The sequence below is a fragment of the Camelus bactrianus genome, chromosome 18 (assembly GCF_048773025.1).
Source record: "Camelus bactrianus isolate YW-2024 breed Bactrian camel chromosome 18, ASM4877302v1, whole genome shotgun sequence".
NCBI classification, from domain to species: domain Eukaryota; kingdom Metazoa; phylum Chordata; class Mammalia; order Artiodactyla; family Camelidae; genus Camelus; species Camelus bactrianus.
Genome location: NC_133556.1, coordinates 7010943 through 7032504, shown reverse-complemented (window position 1 = coordinate 7032504; position 21562 = coordinate 7010943). Strand labels below are relative to the sequence as shown.

Genomic DNA, 21562 nt, shown 5'->3' with positions numbered 1-21562 from the left:
AAACACACAATTAAGTCCCTGATGCCAGGACACTCAGGGCTGAGACACAGTTTTTTAAAACGTGTATTCATGACATGAAGCAAAATATTGTTTTCTTTCTCCACAAGATCTTTTATGACACATCCCTGCAGTTGTACAGTTGGAGTTGAATGAAGATTTGTTTTCATGAAATGTAATTAGATTTTCTTTGGTCATAAGCACTGTCAGACTGTATGTTATTTTTTTTTCTGTGTAAGTGTGGTTGGTAAGATTTTGAAAGCTTGTTCCAGTGGCAAATAGAGAAGCTGATATATCCAGCAGTGAGTAAAAAACTTTTTTCATTCCTTTCAAGCTTCATTCTCATTACGTATTTGATTTAGTGTCAGCTTTGAGAATCCATATTATGATATCTTTAGAGATTTAAGGAGCTAGCAGAATCTTACAGGATGTCGGAATTGTGTGTGTGTGTGTGTGAGACAGAAGGAAGAACCGGGAAAGTGGGCCTCTAATCTAGTGACAATTTTTTCTTATTAAAATATTCACACACACACAATCTGGAGAACATAAATGTTAAAGAATAAAATGCAAATATTGTCATCCCAGAGGTATTTCTGGTAACAAAACAAACCCCAAAAAACCCAACCAAATGCAACAGCATCCATGCCCAACAATACAGAAATTGTTAAACAAATGACGAAGTATTGTGTAGCCATTAAAAACTATGTTTAGTAAAATATATAGAGACATGGGAAAATGTTTATTATTTAAGAGGAAAACAGAGGGGGAGGGTATAGCTCAGTGGTAGAGTGTGTGCTTAACATGCGTGAGGTCCTGGGTTTAATCCCCAGTACCTCCATTAAAAAATTAATTAAATAAATAAACAAATCTAATCACACACACCCCCCAAAAAAGAGGAAAACAGGATACACAGTGAGCTCAACTACAAAGACTAACATATTCCACATACATATAAAGAAAGCCAAAAGAAAACACAACAAAGTTAACAGTGGGTGTCTCTGGACGATGAATTTATGGGTAAGTTTTATCTTTCTTCATATTTCTATATTTTATATGATTTCTACGTGAGCATATGCTACCTTTATAATGCAGGAAAAGAGCAAATATTATTGAAAGTCAGGATGCTGAAAAAGCCCGGAATGTCATTTGTTTCAAGAGTAGTTTAACCCTAACCTAGAAGGGGTAGCATGATCTAGGGATTATCATAGACAATTGAAGACAGAGAGGGAAAAATCATGTCCTAATTTTGCCACTGAGTCACTGACTTTGCCTCAGGTTTCCTACCTGTAAAATGGGAATAATTAATACTTTCTTGTAAAGTGCTTTTGCATTCTCCAAGGAAAGATTCTATAAAGGAGCAACATATTGTTCTATTAATGCTAATTGAAGTGAATATAAAATACAAAGGTGTTTGAGAGAAATTGAAGTCATTATGGTCGAGTGGAGGAAGGCATGACACATCCGAGGCCAGATGCCAGACTGGCTGATCGAGATTCTGTGTTCATTTAAAAGGTATTTTGCAGGGAGGCAGATAAGGATGTCACCAATAGTGCTGGGATGTCCACTGTCCAATCACAATCACTATCTGTTGAGCCAAGCACCTTCTCAGACACTATAAAGAAACATAGAAACAGTGGACAAGATCCCTGCCCTTAGAAGCTTACAGTTTCGTTGGGAATAGAGCAATAACATGTGAAAAAAACAAACAAACAATGATTCACCTTAAGCAGAAGACAAACAATATCCATGAAAGGAGCAGAGGAAAGGCTGGTACATGCCATAGCATTAGCATTGATCTGAGCAGTGAATATATTCGTTCTCAGTTTAGATGAGCAAAAGATTTCAGAAATGATGGGGTGTTGGACACGGCAGGATGTAAGAGGTGGAAAGAAAGTTGGAGGGTATTTGGGGTCAGGAAAAGCAGGCACAATGCAGCACAGGCTACACTTATGCCTAAAAAGGGAAACAGTAAGTGAACTATTCAGCTGGGAGGCCAGGAGGTGGAGAGCAGGCTGGCACCTTAAAGGCTGGCCAAATGGGAAGATGCTGGTGGCATCTCTGGAGAGTCCACCATTTTGGATTGTGTACCACGGTGCTGCCAAGCGATGGGCAGTTCCTGCGAATGACCCATTCCCACGTGAGCGCCCATTTCCAACTCACCATGTCAAAAAAGACCCTGGCTCCATGAGTCCAGCCAGCATTTTAACAGTAGAGCTAAGGAGAAGCAGTTTGCGTTGGAGCACCTAACCACAGGGTCAGATGTAGGTTGAAATTCTGGCGAAAAATGCTTTGACCTTGAGCATGTTCTCTAACCACGCTGAGTCTCAGTTTCCCCAGCAGAAGTGCACACCTCATTGTGTGCGGGAGATGTAAACGAGCAAATCCACACAAAATGCTTCGAGCTCTACCCGCGTACACTAAGCACCCACTAAGTCAGTCGTTATTTAATCTCATTCAACTACATTATATCCAGATACCCTAACTTTGCTTCTCTGCATTCCTGCTCTATTTTAATATCATTTTACAGACAAGCAGACTGAGGTTCAGAGCTCCAAAAATTTGACTGGCTTTCTGCACTAGGCTGCCAAGCACCTGTTCAATTTTCTGATCACTTTTGAATGACATGATCTCGGCTGTCCCCTCCCAAATGCCTTTCTGAAGCAAAAATACTTCTTGAGGGCCTACTAAGTGCTGGGTTTAGAGCCTGGGGGAGCTCTCTGCTCCTTCTCCATCGGATGGCTGAGCATTGCAAGAAGACACCCCAGAGGAGGGGGGACCTCCCCTCACAGCCTTCTCATCCTATGTCATCGTTACTGGTTATTAAATGCCTTCCCCCACCCCACGACGTACATTCTTCATGCCACGGAGCACGGTAATCCTTCAACCTTCTTTGTTTTGGCAATGTAAGCACTTTTTAAAAAATTTCACTTTTTATTGAAGTGCAGTTGATTTACAATGTTAGTTACAGGTGTACAGCAAAGCGATTCAGTTATACATATACATACTTTGTTTTCAGATTGTTTTCCATTATAGCTTATTATAAGAAATTGACTATAATTCCCTGTGCTATACAGTAGGTCCTTGTTTATCTATTTTATATATACTAGTGTGTATCTGTTAATCCCAAACTCCTAATTTATCCCTCCCCTGCCTTTCCCCTTTGGTAACCATAATTTGTTTTCCATGTCCATGAATCTATTTCTGGTTTGTTAATAAAAGTTGAATCTTTTTTTAGACTCCAGATACAAGTGATATCATATAATATTTGTCTTTCTCTGTCTGACTTACTTCACTTAATATGATAATCTCTAGTTCCATCCATGCATAAGCACTTATTACCAGAATAAAATCTTTAGGAGGTCTGACCTTGGCCAGGGCTAGCCTCATATTCCATTTCCAAACCTGTTTACCTGGGATCTTTCATTTTGGAAATTAGAACTGAGATCACAACCACAAACACAGAAGCAAAGTTTTCTGCTTTTCCATGTGTGCTGTGAAATAAAGTCAACTCAGATTTGTAATTGCTCCTGAAGCCTGTGTCAGGCTGGCGTGTGTGTGTGTGTTTGTGTGTGTGTGAGTACATGGGCATGTGCACTGAGGGCAGGTGGGAAGGCAAGGTGGGGCTTTTCATAAAGCCAAATGAAATGCAGTAGCTTCTGTCCTGGTGAGAGTTTAAAATCTGGCTGAGAAAACTTTAGAAACGTGTCATTGGTTCCATCTGATAGGTTATTTGGTGGGCATAAGAAAATAACATCTGATGGAGGTAAAATCCCTGAAAAACCCAAACCGCACGCAGCTGTATTGCTGTGGCTGGTGGATACTACTCCTGAGACTCAGGTCCAAGGCACCCAGCCCTGTTCTGCCTTAGCCACGCACCTCCCTTAGATGTCTTTCCCCCTTGGGGACTTCTGAGGTCTGACCTGCCCCAAATAAAATGTATTTATGGAAACTCTTGGAAGGGGATTGCCAGCAGAGCCATTCAGAACATCCTATTATCTGCTGACGTCCTGGGTGTGGAAAGGCCAGATTGAAAGTCATAAGGCTGGAAGAGTCGTCTTTGTCTGCAAAACCACCTAATAACAACAGTTATCATCCATTCAGCATCTGTCCTCTGTCCTGCATTTTACACAGCTGTATCGCTGAGCCTGGAAGCCGGTTTGTAAGGCAGGAAGCGTTATCCCCCTTTTACTTAAAAGAAGACTGAGGCTCCGAGCGGTAGAGACTTCTCTGATGTGACTTGCTCACAGGTAAATCGAATCTGGGCTTTCTGCACCACCGTAGACTTACCTGCAGCTGCTCATCATGCCTGGCCCCAACCTGGTCAGAACCTACCTGGGACGTTGGCAGGTCGCCTCTCTTTCACCCCTTCAGGAAGTCTTGGGTACTGCCTGCCCAGGAGGGATCCGTCCATCTTACCTTGCAGTAGCCCGTTTGCCAGTAGTCCTTCCCAGGGGAGCTTTCATCTCCAGACATTTCTCTGCGGCGGTGGAGGCTCCAGACACCCCGGTCCAGGGCATCTATAATAAAGATTGATAACCCGACCTTGGTCTTGAATGAGACATCGATTGCAAATGAGAGACAATGGAGAGAGTCAAAAGTCCCCCTTAAGTACAGGAAGACGCGAGGTTTGGCAATCTAAGCAGTTGGAGAAAGGTGTGTTTCCCTAGTCATCATTGGCAATCTCTTTGCTAATTGCCCAGGGTTCTGACTTCTTCACTTTAGGGGAGTCTCGTCTAATGGACTGTCTGGGGAAGTATCAGATTAACAATCCCATTCTGGCTACGAGTCTGGCTGGGAGGGTGGGGTCATGGATACACTATCAGAGTCTAAGGCGTGCAGTTTAGTAAGGCGATTGCAAGGAACTCCAAGTTCAGTATCTTACCCTCTCCCGTTCCAAAATTTAATGTTGACTTGTGAGTGGGAGGTGGGATTCGTTTACACAAGCTCTGTTTCCCCATCGCATTTTATTACCAACCGAGTCGGACCAGGTGGTGGAGTTTGGTCTTCTTTTCTTTTTGGAACTGCTCTGTGTTTTACTGTTGAGCCGGTTGCCTCCCACCCCCACCTTTGGACGCTATGTTTTCCTTCACAAACGGACTCCCTTAGGGGGGCAAAAAAAAAGGAGCGATCCCTGGCCCCTCTCCTGTCCTCTGTAGCCTGATCTATTTAAGACGTTCTCTTCAAACAAATCCTGCCCCAGTTTCTCCAGGGGCCGCCTCTTCCCCTCCTGCCCTCTGCCGTGCGCATCTGACACCAGCTCGAGAATCTTGTAGTTTCTCGCCTTTCCATTCCCAGCGGAATTTGTTATTCAGCACTTCAAAGAGGAGACTTGTTTGCACCTCTTGTTTCAAACAATAGACCAAATTTCCTGTCGCTGCTTCTCTTAAAAACTGCCTCCCTCGAGCTGCCTGGAAACAATTGCGGCGAACACTATTCAGAGGAGAAAAGAGCTAAATCCTCACCCATCCTCCCTCTGAGAGGAGACCGGGCCATGGGGTGGAGAAGGTCACAGGCGTGGACATCAGATGGGACAGACTTGTGTGCAAACCCTAGGCTCTGTAGCTGAGTAGCTGGACGACTTTGAGCTGCTTACTTAACTTCTCTGAGCCTCTCTGTCCTCACCTGTAATATACGAACCATGATGAACCCATCCCATAGGGCTGTGGTGAACAGGAGATGAATGATGTAGCAAACTTCTGCCTGAAGAGGAGGTTAAGAACACATTCCCTGATCCCAGGCCAGGCTGCCCAGATTCGGATCCTAGCTCCAACATATTCTTTCCCTGTATCCTTGGACTTACATTGCTTAAACTCTGTGCCTACACCTCCATATCCTTGAAAGAAAACACTGCACACCTCGTAGGATTAAAGAGTTAATACACGGAAGGCATCAGACATGGGCACGGACGGCACTCAGTGAAGATTTTATTCTTCCTCCTCCTTATTCCTCACTCCAGAAGGGATTTTTGGCCCCACTCTCCTCCCTCAATAACTCTGTTTTATGCTTTTCTGTCTCTCTTTGCCTAGCTGTCACAGTTTTTGTTCCCCAGCCCAGCTCCGTGTCATAGAATACTCACAGCCCATTGGGAGTATAATACTTGTCTGTGCTTTCTTGTTCCAGGAGTACAGTTTCTGCTTAACTTCAGGATGATCAAAACACTGGAGAAATGGATTCACAGCACTGCAGTTTTAGGATGGGGGAAGTATTCTGTGCAACGCTACAATGTGTTTCTCAAAACTCATAGAATATATAACACAAAGAGTGAACCCTAATGTAAATGGTAGACTTTAGTTCATAAGAGCACATCAATATAGAACATTAATTGTAACAAATGTACCATGCTAATGCAAGATGTTAACGATGAGGGGGGCTCTGTGCGGGGAGGGAGGTACATGGGAATTCTCTGTACTATCTGCTCAATATTTCTGCACATCTAAAACTGTTCTTAAAAAACAAAGCGTATTTTTAAAAAGTAAAGCTGATGCTCTTACATGCCCCTGCCCCTCCTAACACACTCACGAATAATGACCAGCAGCCAGGAAGTGACAGCATCCCTTCTTGGAAGACCTGAAATTAACAACTGTTATCTTGTCTCAGGTCATATGCTAATGATCCTCAGTGAGTCAGCTTTATCCCTGGAGGTAGTGAACCAGACAGGAGACCTTCTCAGGCCTGACCAGGGGTCTCTAAATCAAGGTTCCTTCAATGTTTCAGAAGTTCTGGAGTAAACAGTGTTGGGAGTGAATGGCCCTTATCTCCTTGTGCACAAGTTCACAGAGCAGGAGGGACCATCTGTGATTTCCCACCCCACCCCACCCTCGTATACACACATACAAACTTTCAAATTCTGGGCTCTGCTGTAACCACAGTAATGGACTTGGCTTTCTCAGGCTCTAGGCGTCTAATCTTGAGCCAATGGCCTCATCACCCTGACTTGCTAGACATGGTACCCTGGTTAAATGAATCCCTGGAACTTCCTCTGAGTCCAGAGGCCAAACTCAATGAAAGAAGCAATGGGTCCCCTGGAATGAAGACAGCCTTCCCACCCAACACAGATCCCACTGCGCGACTGAGGCCTGCCGGTTTAGTGTCCTGGGGCCAAGACGACAATGACAATCAAGTAAAGAGCAACTACCAAGGGACAGCAGAAACTTCAAGAACATATTTAAACACAGCCAGAAACTTCCTCCAGCATATCCCGTCTGGTTGCCAAGTTCCCAAACTCTTACCCTGTGAGATTGAATTTCCATGGCGCGTCACTGGTTAATAAAACCATCAATTTAGAGACATTTATCCAGAGTGTCCTGGAAAGGGTTGGCCCCGTTGGTGTTATCATGCGTTCAGGTTGCTACTGATCCAACAAAAGCCAAATCATAAGGCAATGGAATTTGATGTGAACAGCAATATTGAGAATTATTAGTTGGTAATTATTACACGTGGCCTTAGTTGCATGATTTAGTGGAGAAAGCACAAAATGGTGAGGCAGAACACGTGGGGTCAGATCAGACTCTACTGCTAACTGGCTATGTGACCTCTTCAAACCTCTCTTTTCTCATCTACAAAATGCGGGCAATAATAATTGCCTCGTGGACTTGTTGCAAAGAGTAATTGAGATATCACATGCCTGCTGTCTGAGAAGGTACTTAGCACATCTCCCAGCACAGGTTCGTTCCCTTCTTTAAGACATAGTTGTAGATCTTTGTGAATGATGTTTCTTTAAAATTCACCTGAGCCCAAGAAAATATAGTAGGTGAAAAATAAAACATAAAATGATGCATCCATGACAGCTTCTCTTATTTCGCTTTGTGTTTCCAGGCTTCTGATGTAAATAATTTACAGTGTTAAAAATGAGTTATCAGCAGGTCTTTGAGGGACAGAAGAAAACTCTTTGTAAAATGAGGGATCGTCTTCATAATGAGGGACTGCTGAGAGGAGTGGAAATTTAGAACTTAGACAAGCATCTTTTACATAGTATTCATCTGGTCGGATAGGATTTTTAATAATTAAATGGTATTACTGCACTATCAGTGATATTTTATTAAGCTTAAATGAAATGTACACTTAGGAACTTAATTTGAAACATTGCCTGCTTTGTTATTCTATTTTTCATAATTGCATAAACTTGAAAATTATGTTTTCCTTTCTGCATTGCATTATCTGCCTACACGCTCAGCCTTTTGCTTTATTTATAGGAGCAATATTTCTTGTGTTTTAAATGAAATTGATATGAAAAATCTAAATGACAAACCCAAGGCTGGCTTCAAAAGTTTCTGACTAATCGCTAATGAAATATCCATAATAGATGAGGAGGAAAACGTAAATTGCAGTGAAACGTAACTTCACTTCACAAATGTCTCGTGTTTGTTTGACAGCTTTGGAAATTTTCTTTGTCATTTTTGGAAATCAATACAAAATACTGCTAAACACCAGACTTAGCTGCTCAACACCAAGACAAAATAAAAGATTGAAAGCTCCTCTGTCACCAGCTGTCAATTGCCAGGAATCATATTGCCGAATGCTATCATTTTTTTTTCTCTCCCTACAAACAGTACTCAGCCTCCATGAACTCTCGTTAAGGGCCAGATGCACACGCATTATGGTGGTGAGTTCACAGCACAAAGGGATGGGACAGCTGGTGGTTATTGGTTTAGTTGATCAATACAGACGGGCCAGGGAGGAACCATCACCGTCACCGCCTCCGCCCTCCCAGTTCTCACATCTTGAGACTCCATCGTGTACTCTGACTACCGCCAAAGCACGGATTAACCTGCTAGCCTAACTTTCCTTTTCCCTCCATGCTAAGACGCCTCCTTTATCAACAACTCTACCATCTCAGCAGCATTCCCCTATGGGATGACTTCTCCCTGGACATCGTCACCTGTTTCCTGGAGGAGTCCCCCGTCCACCCCTGTCAGGCTCCCCACTGTTGGCCCTTGTATCCCATGCCCTGAACCCCAGGGGGGCTACTCTTACAGGCTCCCCTTCCACTCTGGTTTCCCACTGGCTTGAGCTAAAGGATGGACCTTCTTTGTGAGAGGTTGGAGGATGGAGATTGGAGGAAGAAGAGGCTGGAACTTTGCCTCCTTTCTTCTATCTGCTTTGCCTCTGGAATTTGAACATCCTCCTACAACTATGGCTTCCACCAGGCCATCCCCTCACTGGGCTCTGCTGGGGCTCCAGCTCTCATAACCCTCCCACTGCCCATCCCCACCCCGCCGCGACCCCACCCCGGCCTAGGCGTAGTAACATCTTTCTGCTATTGCTGATCTCAGGGACCCTCAAAACCTCTAGTTGGTTCCCTTTAATGCTGCCCACACTTTGTACCTTGTTCCTTCTTGACTTCTCTTCAGTCATCTACATGTGATTCTGTTTCCTGCTAGACCCCCGATTGATACAGCAGGAATTTCAGAATATATATATATGTATGTATATGTATGACTGAGACATTATGCTATATACCAGAAATGGACACAACACTGTAAACTGACTATACTTCAATTTTAAAAATGGAAAAAAACCCCACAAGTGAATGAAAATGAATAAAGAAAAAATAGGAATGCAGCTCAGTGAAGTGGAACTCAGGATTTGGTTTGTTTTACCCCTGTTGTCTGTATGAATAATCCCAAACTTTTAAAGTGTCTCTGGTTTGCTTTTCTGCTGACTTCGAAGAGCCAGCAGGCGAAGCAGGGACCAACCAAGTCTGTCTTCCTTCCTCTCCCTGTTCTGTCCCCAGGGCCTGGCTCTGTCAAGAATGAGATGTTGAATGAATGAAGGCATCAACGGCTCATCTCAACAACACCGTCTCTTGCTGGGGCTGAAAAATGCGATGGTTGTTTGCAGTTCTGATCTCAGGGCATTTAGCTCAGAGGATTAAGAGAGAAGATATTCAGCCAATGTTCTCAAAGTTGGGATGGTTTGATCCCCGTTTCCTGCAGCACATGGACAGGAAGGGGCAGTTAAGAATTACAGCCTGTTGCAAATGGCTCACAAGTCTTATAGGAGACCCCTTACGCTCCAGGGAGAGGTTTCTGAGCTTGTGTGGCAACTGGAAAAGTTTCTACTACAAGGCTTCCTCATCTATAAAGTGGTGATAACTCCATAGTCCCTCAGCACTGGTCGGCTTAACATTTGTGGGTTTCAGGATTTGGGACCAACCCTGAAGCTCTGTGTTCTGGGCTCATTTGCAGTCTTACCAGATGCCACCAGGCAAGTGCATGGGAGCTGGTCACTCTGCAAAGAGTTCTCTAGCCGATGGCCTGGCATCCTTTTGGGCTGCACTCACCACCATGGACCCATTTGGAGGGGTAGACCTATGCTCCAGCATATTCTGTAACTGTGAGTTGGAGGACGGTCTACTTACAGCTTAAGTAGTGCATGTAAAATAAAGTACCTGAAATGGTGTCTGGTGCCGAGTAGAAAGAAGTTCAGATTCTTGGAGCTAGGACTTCTCTACTGTGGTTTCACCTTGGTGTCATTGGTGATGTGCTCGTGGTGTGATGGGGCCATCTCAAGTTCCCTGGCCAATCTCTTAAAGGAGGCCAGGCTCTATGGGCCCACACCCTCGAGAAGGCAGCACACCCAAGGGGCACGGGGAGCGTGGACTTCTCCTCCAGGCTGGGCGGAGCTGCATCAGGTCTCAGGCAGAGCTGGAAAAAAGAGGATTAGGAGACGATGCAGAAAGCAGGTCTGCACAGGCTTGTTCTTGCTTTCGGCTCCCAGGTCACAGATAAGGGCGATGTGATGAAAGTGGACATCGAGCACCTGGATGCTGGCTTTGCATTTATAAAGAGAGGAAGGCAGGGCCCAGTGGTCCAGGCCCCCCTGCCTTTCACGTCCCTTCATTCCCTCAGCCTCAGCTTCTGTAGTCTCAAGTGTGCAGGACATAGGGACCAAATCACCCACTTATCATTCCACAGGGCCACCCAGGTAAGCATTCTGAATTGCTCTCATCTGGCCTCTTTCCTGCTCATCTTTCAGGCTCTCCCCCATCGTCCCTGGGGTAAACCTCTCAGCCCCGCCCAGCATCTCAGCCTCCATTCTACCTCTCCCTGTCCCATAGTCAGCCCTCCTGCCACACCAGACTCTTCTCTGCTCCCTGAACACACACACCAGTGTGGTCTGGCCAGTTCTCTAATGGTTGGTGTCTGCTCTTATGGGTCAGGGCTCATCCATTCTGAGTGGCTAGTTGCTAGAATTTTCTACCACCAGGCACCAGATTTGTCACTGACTTATTTCTTTGCCCAGAGTTTAACCACTCCATGCAAGGGGTAGGCAAGTCTTCACACCCCCTAGACTAGGCAGTTCAGCCAGCCATGCTCTGGGGCAGGGAGGCGTCCTTGACTCCTGAAGTCAAGGCTATTCTTTGGCCCCCAGTGCATAACCCACAGATTCCATCCCAGAATCGAACGTTACCTGCCATCTGACCACATTTCAGTTATTTTTCAGTTTAGCCCACTGGACTGAGCTATTTGAGGAGAGGGACCTAGTCTTATTTCTCTCTGCATTTCCATCACCTACAGGCCTGGCACATAGTAGGGCTGCAACCAATGTTTGATGAAGGAAGGAGGGAAGGAAGAAAGGAAGGAAGGAGCCAGACTTACTCCTCAGGTAAGAATCAAAGGTCAAGGATCATAAGGTCCAAGACCATCTCACCATGCCCTTCATTTTTAGGGTCTCTTTTCAGATTTAAGAACGGGAGAGTGGTACTTGCCACTGGCCACCGCGGTCACGGGTGACCAACCCGAGCCCTGGTTCCCCACAATTTCTGGAGCCTGTGAAAGGAGCCAGCCGAGGCTTGGAGCCAGCATCAGGTCATCAGCAAGCTCTGAATCTGATAAAATCCTGGCGGTCCCAGAAGCCAAGCTGGACTGGAGCGTGAGCTCATCAGATGCCTGGGATACTTGAATCGACTTGTTCACAGCTCTCCCCAGTCATGTTTGTCATAATTCATGATTCACATGAGATTTTTAACAACAAAAACACTCAGATGAAATTTTTATATGAGATGTTTTTCACTCCTCATACAAGCTTTATCAACCATTTTGATCACACACACACAAAAAAACTCTGCCCACTTTCATAATTATTTAAGGATTTTTCTTAACTTGTTTTTGTACTTAATTTGATTTGGAGATAGGACCTCTGGGGATTGGAAGGTGGCATTCAATTGTGGCTTCTCAGGTGACTCAGGCAATTTGATGATCCAATTTGCTTTCATTTGTGGGACAGAACATCATGTATTATTTAAAAAAAAAAAAGCTGCAGCAATACCCTAAATGTCCCTTCTCTTCTGCTGAAACAATACTCAAAGAAATAGCCCATCTCTTTATATTTAACATTGATGTTTTTCAGTGGCGTATACATACAACCAATAAGAGATGTATTATAACTTTGCTGAGAATCCTATTTCTTTGAATAAAGAGTGACTTTCCAATTCTCCAATAAGTAGCAAGTCAGCTCATTACTGTCATTATTATTGCCATTTAGAAACTCTCCACTGATTTTTATTTCTCTGCTGTCAGAGGTGCTGCTGCTTCAAGGGTGAGCCTTGTACACAAACGCCTTCAAACAGCAGAAGGGGAGGGAGAAAATATTTAAAAACAAGGAGGAAAAAATACTATGTGATGTGAATTTTATGTCAATTAAAAAAACTTTTTTTTTTTTTTTTTTTTTACAAAAACAAGGACGATATGGGAGAGAATTCAAGAACTGGGTTCAAGAAATGGCCTATAATGCAGCTATTTTGAAGAATACCCTGTTATGGTCCTTTCAAAACAAGTTGGCTTTCTCTTGTTTTATTTGTGCTGCGAAGCCAAGGGGACAGGTCCACTTCTCAGAGATGAGGCTCCTTCTAACCAGGGGAAGAGTAGCTCGGCCGGTCCTTTGGAAGAGCAGTGAATGATGGAGGCAGTGGCCAGGTCCTCCCTCCTGGACTGACAGTCTCTGTCCTACCCCTGCGGGGCGTGCTGGTGGCTGACAGGGCTCAGGTGAATCCTTTCCCAAGATGGCCCTTCCCCAAAGACATCCACCTTGCTCAAGGTCAGTCCCCTCCCCCGGGTAGCCCCCATCCTACAACTGGTCAATGTAGGGGGTTCAGAGGCCCAGTTCCCTTGCCTCAAGGTGGGGCAACTCTGATAGGTCAGCCCAGTTCCAGAGATCCCATGGGATTGGCTGAGGCCTTTCCTGTGACTGCATCGCAGCTCAACCCTTCCCCTGCTCAAACCTGCTTCCCTTAAAAATATTGATCCATTGATTCCTAATAGACTTCCTGTACACAAACTTCTGCCTCAGAATCTTCACCCTGGGGGACCTGACCTAATACAAGCAGGGAGCGGGGGAAGGGACCAGACTGGGAATTGGCTGCTGGGGGGCCCATGGGTGCTTTTCAAGGGTGAAGCTCTCAGAACATGGCTGATGGCTCTTGGACCAAGAACGACCTTTATACTCCCTCTTCTTTTCTTTTTCAACAGCTTTATTGACATACAATTCACTTGCCTTATAATCCACCCATTTATATCGTACCATTCGATGGTTTTTTGCATACTCACTGAGTTGTACAACCATCACCTCAGATATGGAATATTCCCTTCACCCTGAAAAGAAAAGAAATCCCATATCAATTCACAGCCACTCCCCATTCCTCCCCAACTCCAGCACCTCCCCAACCCCTGGCATCCACTAACCTGCTTTCTGTCTCAATAGATTTGCTTTTCCTAGACATTTCACATAAATGACATCAAACAATAGCTGGTCCTTTGTGTCTGGCTTCTTTTCACTTGCCATGATGTTCCGCCCTGTCGTAGCACATGTCAGTACTTCATTCCTTATTACGGCTGAGTAATGTTTTATTGGGCGGATACACTGCGTTTTGTTTATCCAGTCATTAGGTGATGGACATCTGGGCTGTTTCCATCATTTGGCTATTGTGAATAATGCTGCTATGAACTTCTGTGTACAAGTTTCTGTGGGACCATAGGCCTTCTTTTCTCTTGGGTACATACCTGGGAGTGGAATTGCTGGGTCAGAGGTTAACTCCATGTTTAACCTTTGGAGGAACTGCAGACTGTTTTCCAAAGTAACCATGCCATTTTGCCATTCCCTCATGTTTCTAGAATAGGCTTTTCCTGTGGAGGTCTTTCTGGGATGTGCATTCTTTACCTCCTTCTCCATTCTCACTGCTGACCCATTTCCATAATCTTGATTTTTACAATCCTTAAAGCCCACCTGAAATCTTACCTCCTCTGGGAAGCCCTCCCTGATTAGCTCAGTCCGCAGGGGGCTTCCTCTCAGTCTCTGTGTATTGGTCGTTTGTCTCCAAGGTACAACATGAAGAGAAGTCCTGTGCTCAGTCCACCTCTGCTGCAGACCGGTATCTGGCAAGAGGAGGGAAACCTTTGGAAAATGCTTGCTGGACCCAACGTGATGGAGTTCAGTTTTGTTGGGGAGTCTGGAGGAGTGTGCTGGGCTCAGAGAAGGGAGGGACCCTCAGGCAACATAGACAACTGTGCAGAAACAAGGTCTTGTTCATAAAGTTCCTCCGCCCGGCCAGCCTGTTACCTGTGGGCACACTGACCTTCTTGTAACTTAATCTCTTTTGTTCACCTTGACTGTGGATAGGACCTTTGTCTCTGAAACCGACTGACCACACCAGCCCTAGCCTCCATGGAAACCTTTTGGGCTCGAGCTTTTCAAAGTAGCCTGACTCTTAAGAGTTCCCAGTGCCTCCCACCTGTATCCTCTTCGATACAGGCGGGAGGCACTGGGAGGTACGCCCTGTGGGGGGAGGTCCTTTAACTCCCTGTCTGTGCCCTTCCCTTGCCCAAGCCTACCAGGACCCCCAGGGGAATTACCTCAGTGGTCACCTGATCACAGACTCACAAGTATAGGAACTTGGGCCTGGGAGAGATGTCAAAGGTCAGCTTGTCCTTTGTGATCCTGGCACCAGCAGCCTCAGCCTCACCTCGGAGCTGGGTAGAAATGCAGAGACTCAGGCCTCGCCTTGGACCTGCTGAGTTAAATCCACCTTTTAACAGGGATTTCGGGTGATTCGAGTGCTTATTAAAGGATAAGTGCTTCCTTGCAGCATCCTGACCAACTAGCCATCCTCCCAGGGTAGCCTGGCCCATCTCTTAGGGCACTGCGGGGACTCTGCACCTTCTTTTCCACTGCCATTCACTATGGCTTCCACCCATGCCTTCTAGCTCCAACCTAGGGGAGCCATTCACAGTAGGCTTGATCTGTCTCCGTATGACACCCATCAAACAGAGTGGAACCCTTCCGCCATTTTTGAGCTGAGCTGGTAAGATTGTTACTAAAGAGTTCAGCATGCTTCTAGAAATATAGTGTAAGTACAGTTTGCATACTTCTAGGAATATAGTGTATATACAGCATCTGAAGCCTGCATGGAAATCCCAAGGAGTAGAGGAAATGGGGTAGAAGACAGCTCCTGAGCTGCATGTACCTATTTAGACCCCAACAAGATGGAATCCTTGCTGCTAAACTTCACCTTGTGCAGGTATTTATAAGAGAACTGGGCATACTTGGCTCCCCATCTGAAGGCTGCTGGAAGGTAGTTCACAAAGACGTGATTATTCTGCAAATGTTCTGTCAAAGAGAGAAACATCATATACCCATTTTAGAGATCAGTAGAAGAAAACACAGAGACTGATGCCCCACTCGGAGGCGATGGAGATTGAATTGGTACCCAGGAGCCTGGCCTTCAAGCCTCTCGCTCTGGCTGGTAAGAACAGGGAGCGATACCTTTTGTCATCAGTTAGCCAAGACTGATTCTGAAACTGAGCAGTTGCCTGGAGAATGCAGTTTAGATAAACTCCAAGATGCACACAAGATGGAAATAGAGACGGAGCGGGAGCATATACCACACTTTGCCCACAAGAGATGCAACACATTTTCATAGTTGAAATTTACATAGTTCTTTATTCATGAAATTATGAGCAGCTGCTATTTTGCTGCATTCCCAAGAAGAGTTGAAAAGGCAGCGAAGAAGAGAACAGACATGTTAGGAAAACTCCATCTGCCCCTCGTGTCTAACACTTTCTTCCCTGCAGATAGCAGACAATGGGGTTACCAGATGTCACTGCCTGTTCGGGAAGGACCCAGAAATTTTGTGTGACTGTGAGCCAGCCAGTAGAGACGATGCCTCCTTTTTTTTCCCTCAGAAAATTCTAAATGGACCCATTCCCATCTACTTCTCAATGGCTGTTCTAAGACACAGGTTCTTCCTGGAGGAATGTGGATGGTGGTGGATTCTGAGGGGGACTTCGGAAATGTCACCAGCATCTGCTCAGCTTGGCTTCTTCCTGACTTGAAGAGGGCTTTGCAGTGTGCAGTTCTCCTGCATGTCCATCGTCACACCCTGGAAGATCAATTATTATCTCTTAGTACAGAGCAAGACACTGAGGCCAGAGACCAGCAGTGACAGCACGAGGTCACCCAGCCAGTGCTGGCCAGGCTCTTGATGTGACCTTTTCCCCATCATGTTATGTCCATGGGGTGGGGCCGTGTGGGCTCAATGTTCTGAGTGGTCCTCTGGTCCTCTTAGCCACTGGGAAGCACCCTTTTTCCAACATCAGTATCCCACTTCCTGCCTCTTGGCAAACATCCATTGGATACCTGCATGCTTGCTTCCGATGAGGCCACCCAACATTCCCCTGGGAAGTCAGGAGTGGCTTCTTCCTCCCATCCCAGGGGGCACTGAATGCCAGAGCCACAATGCCCCACCCCCACTCCATAACTGTCTTTCCCTTTCCATGCATTTGTCTCTGGACCTTTACTCCCGAGGCCACAGTCTGGCTTCCATGGCCACTCAGGACAGAAGACTCTGGAATTTCATCCAGCCGGAAGACGCTGAGGCAGATCCAGTTGAAAAGGCCCCTGGACAACCCGGGGACACTGAGGAGCCTTCTCTGGTTGCAGGTGTGAGAAAGGCCAGCAGCCATTGCGCACACTGGTTAACGGGAGGGTGTGTTTTTCTTGTTTTTCGTAGAACAGCCTGCTCCTCCACACCTTGAGGCTGAAATTAAAGCAGGGAGGAGTACACTGCAAGATGTCGTAAGGAGATCAATTACCCCACGTTCTTTGCCAATGCACGCACAGGGCGCCATCTCCGGACGTCACAATACCAGGAAAGTGACAAGAGGGTATCATTTTATCTCCTTACAGCTCGTTTGTGCCCCAGGCTTGCTTGTTCTCACTTGCTCTCTTTTTTTTTTAGAGGAACAGAAACAAAGGAAGAGTGAGCTGGGAAGCCCTGTGTCTTTTTTGTCTGGCCAGAGACCCCATAGGGCTGTAATAAACCCCAAATCCAGGATGCTGGCTAGGGGTAAGGGTTGGTGATCTTTGACATTATCTTTGGGGCTTTGGTCATTATCAAAGCAAGGAAGGAAAGCTAGATATCGTTTGTCTTGATGGCAGGTTCTGATGGTTAAAGAGATGGAGGACCAGGCAATTAGGTTCTCCAGGAGAGGTCACTTTGTGGAGAGGAGTTAGCAAGCACCTGGCTAGTACCCATGGCGCAAGAAAGCAGGGTGGGATCCACTCTCTGGAGATGGGCTTTGAATGTAAAAGTCAAAGTTTCCCAACTGGGAGGCCAAGGGTCAGGCACGGCGTTCACAGTTCTGAATGCTGCCCCTACCACCCACCAACCACGTGGCCTTGGGCTGGTCACTTCTGTTCTCATCTCTGTTTCTTCATACATAAGAAAGAGATTGTGATCATCAGAACTCCTCCTTCACCGGGTGGTTGCGCATCTCAAGTGTGATGGTGTGTATGAAAGCATTTTGCAAACTGTCTCTCTGGTCACAGCTAGGAGCTTTCCCACCGGTCGGAGGGCAGTGGGTTAAGGCTGGACCTCCATATTGTTTGAAAGGCAGTGTCGGAATCTTGCCAGCAATCCTCAGTCTATCCCATCAGTTGACAAATGGGACACTGGGCAGAGCAAATCACCACGGTGGACCTGGAAAATTGCCATCAGGAAGAATCAATGGAGGCTCCCAGTTCCAGATGGGCTTGGTTACCTGACACTGCCAGTCTTAGGCTGTGATCTTGTCACCTGAGAGAGAGAGACAGCATTGCTCAGCCCTGGACAAGAAAGCCCGAGGGCCCATTGGCACCCACATCAGAGGAGCCCCTCTTACTGGCTAGCATGGTTGTGAAGAGGAGATGGTGCTCTGACTTCTACCAGGAGATGGCTTTTCATTCCCACCCCCAGTCCCCAATTAGAAGAGACCCCAATCAGGTGGCAGAGGTGCAGCCCCAGGCCTAACCTGCAAGGTGTTGAGGTTTTGGTACCTCCATGCTCGGTAGTCATGGAATTACAGAGTGACTGCGTTGCAAAGCCCTCAGCACACATGCTCTTTGCATCACCCTTTGGGATGATCTTCCCCTTAGAGGGAAGTTGAAAGCCCATCTGGCTTCTCAAAGACGCATAATGACAAAATAAATCAAAGCACGTTTTCAAAATGGTCTCATCCAAACCATAACTCACCCTGAGCTAGTAGATATTAACAAGTCTGGCTTATTCTTCCAAAGCCATTAGAGGGACCAGCACATCCCTGCCCACAGCATCCCTGCCCACAGCATCCCTGCCCACTTGCTGACTTGAGGAATCAGGTCAGAGCTCCATCTGCCAGTCTGGGGGTGCCCCCAGCTGCCAGGTTAAGGCTGAAGCTGATGTTGAGGGGTGATCAAGGACTGACTGACCATCCAGATGTTCAGTTTTGTAAGGGCCTTGGCATTCTTGCCACACCTGGAAACAGAGCCCAGTATGAACGGGACCCAGGGTACCCCAGAATCCAGAACACTCCTTTGAGAAACAAGAGGGGTGCTCCTGGCTGGCCTTTGGGATGGGGTAACCAGGGAGGCTACAGCCACCTAGGAGAGCCACAGGGGAACCCTAGGTTGTTGGTTCCAGGTAGAAGGTGATGCCAACCTGCCCCAGGACCCCAGCAGAGTTGGCCATGGGCTGTGGGGAACTGGAAGACTTGGTTCTCTCCTGCCAGGACCTGCTGTTCCCAACTCTGACCACCCTCTCCCCGAGACCTGTCTGCTCTTTGAGATGGGAGGAGAGAGAAATGAGGGGAGAGAGAGAGGGAGAAGAGTGGGTGGGAGGGGGAGCCCTCCCTGGAGGGTCTGGGGTAAGTGAACCAGGCTGCTTGTGCATCCTGGTCCTGCCACTTGGTGGGCTGACCCCCGGCCTCTCCGCCAAAGCCCCCAGCCCTCACCAGGGACCCATCCTCGGGCTTTCCCGCAGCCCTGCCAGCCACCCAGTCTTGGCGACAGCCTTTTTATCGTTCTGCTCTTTTCTGAAGCCTCCATTCAAACGCTTTCAGCACAGATGCCTCATGCATCAGTCCAATGCTAAAAAGATGCAGTAAGTGAAATTTTTGCCATATGTTAATACACATGTTTTAGTTTCCATAAATGCTCAACGTGGTTTTTATGGTGCTTGGAATGGTGGTGTTTATACCATTTGGAGGGGCTTTGAATTCAAATGTGCAAACGATTCTTTACAAGATGTGATTCAAGGACGAGCCTCAGTTGGGGTTGCCTGCCATCCAGATGGAGGAGGCTCCTGGTTGCCTTGAACCTGCCACTTGTGACTCTGGGTGAAGCCCTGGCACCTCCGTCCCCTCACTGAGGGTGGATGGGCTGGGGGGCTGGTTTCAGAAGCTGACTAGGACCCAGCTATTTGGGGACCCTGGTAGAGAACCATCCAGACCTTCACACACCAAGTATAACCAGAGATGCTGGTGGGACCTGGAGGAGGGGGTATCACAGAAGACGGGTCCCGGAGCTGGAGCCTGACGAGGACCCAGACCTAGGCTGGAAGGAGGAGGAAGGACCAGTGGATGGGGAACTAAGGGGACGCCGAGGGGTCGGGTGGGTTGAGTGGAAGGTTCGCACGAGGAAGAACAAGTGGTGAGGTGGAATGGGATGAGCCTGGCTCGGAGATGCAGCCCCCCTCCCACCACGCCCCCACCTGCCCTGTGTGTCCTACAGGAATTCTCCCCGATGCCTGAACGCAGCAGACTGTTTCATCCATCCCTCTATGCCTTATGGGCAGGGGGTGGGGGGCTGTTCTCTCTGTTCCAAATCTCCTTTGTCCACTTGGAAAACCCCTACTGATCTTCTGCAACCCAGCTTCTGCCTTCCCTGACTGGTCCCATCCCATGTCCCTGTGTCCTGCCCAAGGCCGGTCCAGGCACCCTGTTTATCTCAGAGTAGGTGCTCCTTGGGCCATGAGCCCCCTAGGGATGGACCTGTGCCCTTTTCATGTCTGCTCCCCAGAGTCTGCTCAGAGCTGCAGGAGACCCATCGAAGGAAGGGAGGGAGGAGGGGATGGCGGGCTTCTGTAGTGAGCCGGGGTACAGCCTAGAGGACCAGTTTTGTCCTATTCCCATATCCAGACTGCCTTCTCCCTCCTGCCCCGGGGCCCCACGAGGAACAGCGCTGAACTCCCCACCTCACAGCTCCCTGCCATCAGGCGAGGGGCCAGAGAGACCACAGCCCACTTCAGCCAGGGCCAGCCCCCTGGGCCTCCCTGCAGGGGTGTGGGCATTGCCAGACCACCGCCAGACCCTGGCACTGCTCCCATGGAGGGAGGACATCTCTGAGGGCACCCATGCTCAGCGAGTCCTGGAAGACAGAAGTCGTTGAGAGTGGCATACCCACTTTTAGTGTCCCAGGGTCCCCTCCTTCTGTCAGGACACCAGACGGCCCCTGGAACACCCTGTGCCAGGGGCCTTCCGCTCTCGGTCTCCCCCGAGAGTTTGCCCTCACATGTCCAGATTCGTCTGTGCCAGCGTCTCAGGCTTTGTGCCTTCGGTGGGGCGGGCTGATCGGTCCTGGGGGAGCCCCAGGGCTGCGTACATGACGGTGGGAGGGGGCGTCTCTGTTGTTTTAACTGAGCGTCTGTGATATGTGCAAATAGGGAGCCCCTCCTCCTGGCAGTAGGGCTTTTTTCCCAAGGGAGCGAGGGGCGAGGGGACGTAATCTGGGAGCCTCAGTCTCCTTCAGGGGGGTTCAGATATATGCTGCCTCTAATTATAGGTCGATAATGATATAATTTATAGTATGTATATCATCATTTGTGAGTAACTGGACAAGCTGGCAGGCGAGGAGGGTGCAACCATGTCATAAGCTTGTAAAAAGGTAATTATATTTCTTTCTGATCTAGCTTTCGCCTACCCGGTCAGGTTGGGGTGTTGTGAAATAAGTGATGATGGGTAAGCGGGGAATCATTGGGGGTTCAATAATGCGGGGGAGCTTGACATCTGCGGCCAAGTGGTCCTCTCTTTTTTTCTGATCTGGAAGTAGGGTCTCACTTGGGGCCCAGGGAATTGTGGGAAGGGACCCCCCACCAAGGACTTCAGTTTAACACAAAGAAGGCCCCTCAAAATCAGAAAACCTGGCCAGATGACCCAGGGTCCAGCTGGACTGTGGGGTGCAGCCTCTGGAGGAATTCAGAATAGCCCCTGATCTCTTAAGACCCCCCAGAATTGTTGCTCCCAAGAGGAGACGCATTGTCTCCCTGCCCCTGGGGGAA

General features: G+C 47.4%; 1 protein-coding gene across 1 annotated transcript in view; it reads right to left on the bottom strand.

Moving 5' to 3' along the window:
- The window catches only part of CUX1 (cut like homeobox 1), a 353997-nt gene extending 349375 nt beyond the window's left edge, over nt 1-4622 (bottom strand). Inside the window, exon 1 of the mRNA XM_074345859.1 lies at nt 4414-4622. Within this exon, the coding sequence (XP_074201960.1) occupies nt 4414-4470 (57 nt within the window). The 5' untranslated portion in view covers nt 4471-4622. The remainder of the gene's footprint in view (nt 1-4413) is intronic.
- Nucleotides 4623-21562: the final 16940 nt, after the last annotated feature.